Source organism: Myotis yumanensis, unplaced genomic scaffold, assembly GCF_028538775.1.
Source record: "Myotis yumanensis isolate MYYU_CA2020_CCGP unplaced genomic scaffold, mMyoYum1.0.hap1 SCAF_1, whole genome shotgun sequence".
Lineage (NCBI taxonomy): Eukaryota > Metazoa > Chordata > Mammalia > Chiroptera > Vespertilionidae > Myotis > Myotis yumanensis.
The window spans coordinates 131,268,283-131,276,032 of NW_027223752.1; the positions used below are offsets into that span (position 1 = coordinate 131,268,283).

Sequence of the window (7,750 nt, forward strand, 5' to 3'; positions counted from 1 at the left end):
TATATATTTACACTATTTACTACCACCAGGTTAGCAGAGTACCCAATACCTCAACCCATCAACACACTAATATTACCACTAGTTCTATTATTTTTAATCTGATGGGGAAAAAAAACTATATAACATTATTTATGAAATATTATTCAGCTAAAAAAGGACCAAAATCTTAACCATTTGCAACAACATGGATGGATGTGGAGAGCACTGTTCTAAGTGAAATAAGTCAGACAGCCCTAACCAGTTTGGCTCAGTGTATAGAGCGTCAGCTTGTGGACTCAAGGGTCCCAGGTTCGAAACCAGTCAAGGCATGTACCTTGGTTGCGGGTACATCCCCAGTAGGGAGTGTGCAGGAGGCAGCTGATCGATGTTTCTCTCTCACCAATGTTTCAAACTCTCAATCCCTTTCCCTTCCTCTCTGTAAAAAAACAATAAAATATATTTTTAAAAAAAGGAAAGAAATAAGTCAGACACAGAAGGACAGATACTATATTCTTTCACTTATATGTGTAATCTAAAAAACAAAACAAAAATAGACCCATAGTTACAGAGAACAAACTGATGGTTGTCAGAAGGGAGTGGTGTGGGAGAATGAATGAAAATGGTGAAGGACAATAAAAGGTACAAACTTGCAATTTTTCAAATACTAGTGGCCCGGTGCATGACATTTGTGCACGGAGGAGGGTGGTTCCCTCAGTCCAGCCTACACTCTCTCCAATCAGGGACCCCTTGGGGGATGTCTGACTGCAGGACCTAACTGCTCACTTGCCTGCCTTCCTGATTGCCTTTAACTGCCTCTGCCTGCCTGCCTGCCTGCCTGCCTGATCGCCCCTAACTACCTCTGCCTGCCTGCCTGATTGCCCCTAACCCAGCCATGGGCAAACTACGGCCCGTGGGCCGGATCCGGCCCGTTTGAAATGAATAAAACTACAAAAAAAAAAAGACCGTACCCTTTTATGTAATGATGTTTACTTTGAATTTATATTAGTTCACACAAACACTCCATCCATGCTTTTGTTCCGGCCCTCCGGTCCAGTTTAAGAACCCATTGTGGCCCTCAAGTCAAAAAATTTGCCCACCCCTGCCCTAACCCCTCTGCCTGTCTTTCTGATCACCCCTAACTGCTCTGCTCTTCCTGATCTCCTCCAACTGCTCTCCCCTGCCGGCCTGATTGCCCCCAACGGCCCTCCCCTGCTGGCCAATTTGGTTCTGATTGGTTGGTTTCTATGCCAGTCAGCATCTCTGGGCCTATCAATAGGGCCTGATCAGAAAGGCGGGGCTGATCAGCAGCCCTGGTGGAGGCCTGGAGAGAAATGGAGGCGTGGCTGCTGGTCCTGCTGGGAGAGAAAGAGAGAGGCAAGTGCTGATCAACAGCTGCCACACAGGCTATGGATCAGTCCTTGCTTCTCTCTCCAGGCCTGATCTGCAGCCCCCTCAGCAGTCAGTGCTGGGTCACTGTGCCTGCAGCCGCAGCAGTCAGTGCTGGGTCGCCACGGCAACCTAGCTCTGACTGACTGCAGGACTGACTTCTGGTTGGCTCAGCCTTTGGTCATGATGGACCCAGGGCTTTTATATATTAGGATATAAAAACCCAGGGTCCGTAACGTCCAAAATGACCAAAGGCTCGACCGACCAGAAGTCAGTCCTGCAGTCAGTGCTGGGTTGCCGTGGTGACCCATCACTAACTGCCGCTGCTGCAGGTGTGGCAACCCAGCACTGACTGCCGAGGGGGCTGCAGATCAGGTCCGGAGAGAGGCCTGGAAAGAGAAGCAGGGCCTGATTCGTAGCCTCCATGTTGGTCAGCCCTTGCCACTCTCTTTCTCTCCCGGCCTGGCCAGCAGCCGCACCTCTATTTCTCTCCGGGCCTCTGCCGGGGCTCTTGATCAGCCCCGCCTCTCTGATCAGGCCCAGAGATAGGCCTGGCAATGCTAACTGACATAGAAACCCACCAATCAGAACCAAATCTGGGTGAACTGCAAGGAGTTAATGGCTGCCTAGGAGGTGGAGCTTCTGACGCTGACTGGCATGGAAACCAAAAAATCAGAACCTAATCTGGGTGTACTGCGAAGGCAGAACCTAAGGTGGGGGCTGAGAAGGGGTTTTAAGAGCAACAGCTGTTTGGTGTAAGGTGTAAGAAAGTGGTTCAATTTTTAATGACTGGCTTGGCAGTATAGGGCATATGGCTGGCTATCAGTCCAGATATAGGGACTATGTGTGTTTGTCTGCCAAGAGCATCTCCTCCTGCTGAAAAAGGCTCCTTCCCCATTTAAGCAATCCTATCCTCTATAATCCATCTTTACTAATAAAAGGATAATATGCTAATTAGACCGGGTCGACCAGCCACCTTCCAGATGTCGACTTCCTTCCGGACGAAGCCATGGTGGGGGGGGGGGGGCGGCGATCAAGCCAGCGGGGCGGACAGTTGGGGGCGAGATCAGGATGGCAGGGTAGGGAAGTTGGGGGCAACCAGGTCGACAGGGGAGGGCAGCTGGGGGCGAGATCAGGTCAGCAGGGGAGGGCAGTTAGGGGTGATCAGGCAGGCAGGGGAGGGCAGTTGGGGGTGAGATCAGTCTGGCAGGGGAGGGTTGTTGGGGGTGAGATCAGGTCAGCAGGGGAGGGCAGTTAGGGGCGATCAGACAGGTAGAGGCAGTTGGGGGCGAGATCAGGCTGGCAGTGGAGGGCAGTTAGGGGCAAGCAGGCAGGCAGGTAGAGAGGTTACAGGCAAACAGGCAGGCAGGCAAGTGAGCAGTTAGGAGCCAGTGGTCTCAGATTGAGAGAGGGATGTCCGACTGCTGGTTTAAGCCTGATCCCACAGGGCCTAAACTGGCAGTCGGACATCCCCTAAGGGCCCCCGGTCGGAAAGGGTGCAGGCTGGGCTGAGGGAACCCCAACCCTCCCTCCCGTGCACAAATTTTGTTCACTGGGACACTAGTAAATAAGTCACAGTGATGTAATGCAGCACAAGAAATATAGTCAATAGTATTGCAATATTTCCTATAGTCAATCCTGTCAGTTTTTCCTTTTTTATTTTGTATTCAGTATGTTATTAAAGAAGGATTTCTTTACTCAAGATTATAAGGTTATAAACATTATAATATCTTCTATATTATCATCTCATACTTTGGTAGTTTTTATTGTTTTTGCATTGGTTCTTTAATTCATCTGGAATTTATTTTTGTGAATGCTGTGAGATAAGGATGCAGATGTATGTGTTTATATATGTATTAATAGATATACATATATACACATATAATAGTTGTATATGGATAGAAATGGGTATAAATTGGATAGCCAATTTTTACCGAATTATTTATTGACTAAGCATTAATTATTCAGTGACCTTCAAATGCCTCTTTAATGTGACTTAAACCCTCAAATATATCTAAGTTCATTTCTGGAACCTAATCCTACTTATGTTTCCTATAGATACTCTAAGTCTATTTTATATCATAGGTCATAGTTTTATGTCTCAAAATTTAATATAGATTTCCTCCCATGGAATTTATTTTTAAGGTATTACTTGGCCATTCCTGAATTTTAGAAAAATTTTATAATCAGCTTGAGAAGTTCCATACCCAAAAGTTATACTGGCATTTTGTTTAGTATTCCATAATTATAAAAAATAGTTAATGACAAATTATAATTAGATAAATAAAATGAAAACTACTAGATTTCTATTTTTATGTGATAAAGGAAATCCGACAATAAGAAAATAGACTGTAAAAATCAAAAGTAACAAATAGAATAATGTGCTATAAGCAAGGAAGAGTAATATTGTGGGTGGGGTTTTTTGTTTTTCCCTCTTTTAAACTTCACTCTTACTATAAATGGCAATCAGAAAATACAGACAAAAAAGGAATAGTTAAAAATATAGTTTCTGCCCCAAACAAAGGAGATCAAAGTTTGATGTATTTTCTGTTCAGATTAGGCTGAAACTCTTCATCCAAGTTCCTGGAGAAGAGCCAGCACTGTTATGTCTACAGGGTCTTTGCTGTAACCAAATCACTAGCAGATAGAACAGGGAGAGATTTATTCCCAGAAAGGGAGGTCTGGCAAGCAACCAAGTAAAAATCTAAACGTTTGCCCTGGCCAAGTAACTCAGTAAGTTACAGCATCCTCCTGATACGCCAAGGTTGTGGGTTGATCCCTGTTCAAGGCACATATGAAAAACAGTAAGTGCAGTAGAACAACAAGTCGTTATTTCTTTTTCCCTCCCTTCCTCTCTTTCTCTAAAAATCAATCAATAAATTAATTAATTGAATATGTTTTGGGTTTGGCTTTAAGGAAAAAAAATAACAAGTTTTCAAAATGGGTCCTTCCAAAACAGCCTAACAGATTACCAAAACTTTTTTCCTCACAGTTTAAGACTATCAGGATTCACTTTCATGTTGAGACCTAAAATGTTTGCCTGATCTTGAGTATGTTCTCATTGGGCATGATGTAGTTCTGGCTCCATTCTGTTACCTTGCAAACAAAAGCTAGAACTCTTGCTGAACCATCAGAAATGTGTCTGGGGCTCCAAAGACCTTACTTGTTTCATGACACAATTACCAAATATTTTTATTTTATAGCTTTGGAATTTCTGTTAGTCAAATTCTACTGAAGTGTTTGAGTAAAAGAATGACCCAACTCAATTTTTATTATTTAACATTTCTTCTACAAATAAATATCTTAATTTTATGTAATAAAATAGACTTTAAGTTTCTGAAATGCAGTTATTTTTATATGCCACAATAACTAAAAATATACTCTCTTTTCTATAGAGTGAAGTTCAAAAAATTATTACATTTGCATGGGATATTTTTAAACCCCTTCTTTTTGCTTTGGTTGGATTGGAAGTATCTGTTGAAGCTCTTAAATCAGATGCTATTGGTAAGAATGATTATAGCACAAAAAATATGAGTTGAAAATATTTAAGAAAATTATGAATAATTTTTATTTTTATTTACAGTATGTCTTTGAATGCCTTTTTCAGAAACTCATGTTGAGACAGTAACATACATTTGTTCTTCTTTACCCTGTGTGCTCTTTGTTACCAAAGATAGTCCCATATCTTCCCTAATGGAGGAAGATTAGAGATTGGAAATGGAGATTAGAATTTTTTTCCGAGGGGAAATATTAGATACTATCAGCACCTGTTTAATACTTTCACTTGTAGTAAAAGTTCAAAGTCTATTAGCTCAGAATTAAATAAATGCAATTTATCTTATTTTTCATGATACCACCACCATCAGATAACCTCTTCTGCTTTACATAAAGGCCTCAATTATATTTGTATTTTTTATGATTATTATGTTTACTTAAAATAAAAACCGAAAGAGGGAATAGTCTTAAAAGTTTTCAATACTTTTACAGATCATATCTCTAGATATAAAGAACCACTTCTTCCCAAGTATTTTGTTATTTATATTTGTTTTTTATCTGTTGTAGGTATTTCTATTGCTTGTATGAGTTTGGCCTTATTGGTTCGAATTTCTGCTACATTTTTCTTGGTGACTTTTGCTGGTTTTAATTTTAAGGAGAAAATATTTATTGCTCTGTCATGGATACCCAAAGCTACAGTCCAGGTAAGAACATATTTAGTTATTCTAATAATTTTAGTATTGATTTTTAAAAATTCTAAATGACAACTGTTTGTCCAATCATAATATGTGGGCCATTAGTCTTATTTTAAAAATGTTTGATTGATCATAGCTACTCATTAAAATTAATGTAATCTTTAAAAATCTCAGTTTTAAAATAAATTCTTCTGAAATTGAAAAGTGTAATTTTAATTAAATACTTCCTTAACTTATGAAAAATGTTTTCTATTTTTCCAAAACATAAAATAAGAGTATATCTGAAGAAAAAAATTGCCCTAGCCAGTTTTCTCAGTGGTTAGAGCATCAGCCTACAGACTGAACAGTCATAGAGATACATTGCAGACTGAATATTGCTAAATATTGTGGAGCTAAATGTTATGATATTAAAATAGAGAGACATTGGTTCTCTTTAAAATATATATTTTCTTCTCCTTCCACCCACTCCACCACAGATGAATGTACATATATTATTATTAATTACACATTTATTTTGTATGACTATTTGATTACTGACTGAATCTTCCCACTAGATAACACAGAAAGGATAAGAACCATGTCTAGGGTTTCCACCATTGTTTTTCCCTTGCACTTAGCAAAGTGCCAGGGAAGCAAGAAGTACACAATAAATAACCATTACATGCCTACAAGAATGAATGAATGAATGAATAAATGAATGAATGAATGATGTAGTTCGTCCTCTAATTCAATGACAGTCCCTCCTACTAAAAGGTATTACTACTTATTGTTAGACTTTTTCACCTGGCAGCATAATGTCTTGATTCCCTGAGATTCTTTTCTCCATTGTTATTCCAAAACAAAAGCTTGTGAGCCTCCATGCAACAAAATTCTCTATAGTTAGAGAGCAGACTATGGGGCCAGACTGCCTGTTTTGAATACCATGTTACTTGCCTATAACCTTAGTCAAGTTAGTTCATAATCTCTCTGTGCCCAGTTTGTGGATTCCAAACTCCTTGTCAGTTTTACTATATCACACTGCCTCCCAAGTAGGAAGAACAGGGAGAATATGATCAACAAAATCCTAGTGAACCCTAAGAAACCTTTGTATTTGGATTGTCTTGTTGGTAATAGCAAATAAGCAAAACCTTGGTTCACTTACAACTCAAGGTTCTGAGAGTCATACGAGCACTCAAATATATATATTTAAGTAGGGGAAAGCTGAGATGACAAAAATACAAAATCAGCCCTAAAATGTCTGCATGCTGACTTGTCACTATTTCACTCTTACTCTAGAGATATTTGCTAAGAAGAACATAGCATTAATGAGTAACTCATGAAAATTCCTCAGTGCTTTGTCTTGCTTCTTTTCTAGTAGTCTAGTACAGCTATTTTCATCCTCTTTCGTCTCATAGCACACATAAACTAATTACTAAAATTCTGTAGCACACTAAAAAGTGTATTATATTTTTTATTAATTTTACGAAAAAAGAATAGGTGTAATTTTGATTCATTCACATTGGACAGCTATTGTGTTGGCTGTTGTCATGTTTTTTAATTTGACAATCTAAGGGAAAAGAGGTCAGTGCTTCTGACTAAAATAATAAAATATTGCATGTTTTAAAAATTGTTGCAGCATAATGGTTGAAAATCACTAGCCTAGTACCAGGTTTTGCTTATTTTAACAGTCATTTGCTTTTATTATATGTTAACTTGCTTAACATTTTTCATTATGCCTCATCTTCCCCCACCCACCCACCACCCAAATGCAGGCTGTGTTAGGTCCTCTGGCTCTAGAAACTGCAAGAATCAGCTCACCCCACTTGGAACCATATGCGAAGGATGTGATGACAATAGCATTTTTAGCCATCTTGATCACAGCTCCAAATGGAGCTCTGCTTATTAACATACTGGGGCCCAGATTACTTGCACGCTGTAGTCCAAACGAAACGAAACAAGAATTATCATAATGAGCACTTCATTAAAAGTTCATTTGTCATCACCTGCCTGCTTCTTCTAATGAATTTTCTTACTCGAGACAAAAATTAAAAGATACAAATATGTGAAGACTACACAGAAGCAAGGACTGAATAAACATGTGATTTGATTACAGAACTTTTCTATGATTTTTATTGCAAAGTTAATTTAATAAAAAATGTAAAATAGAATGTGTTCTTAGTATTTACATATTTCAAGAACAAAATAAATCTGTAAAT

The 7,750-nt window shown here is 39.2% G+C and overlaps 1 protein-coding gene across 1 annotated transcript in view; it reads left to right on the forward strand.

Moving 5' to 3' along the window:
* LOC139014453 (sodium/hydrogen exchanger 9B1-like) overlaps positions 1 to 7,504 on the forward strand; it is a 66,088-nt gene extending 58,584 nt beyond the window's left edge. Inside the window, exons 9-11 of the mRNA XM_070421443.1 lie at positions 4,761 to 4,869; positions 5,428 to 5,564; positions 7,307 to 7,504. Coding sequence (XP_070277544.1) covers positions 4,761 to 4,869; positions 5,428 to 5,564; positions 7,307 to 7,504 — 444 coding nt within the window. The remainder of the gene's footprint in view (positions 1 to 4,760; positions 4,870 to 5,427; positions 5,565 to 7,306) is intronic.
* Positions 7,505 to 7,750: the final 246 nt, after the last annotated feature.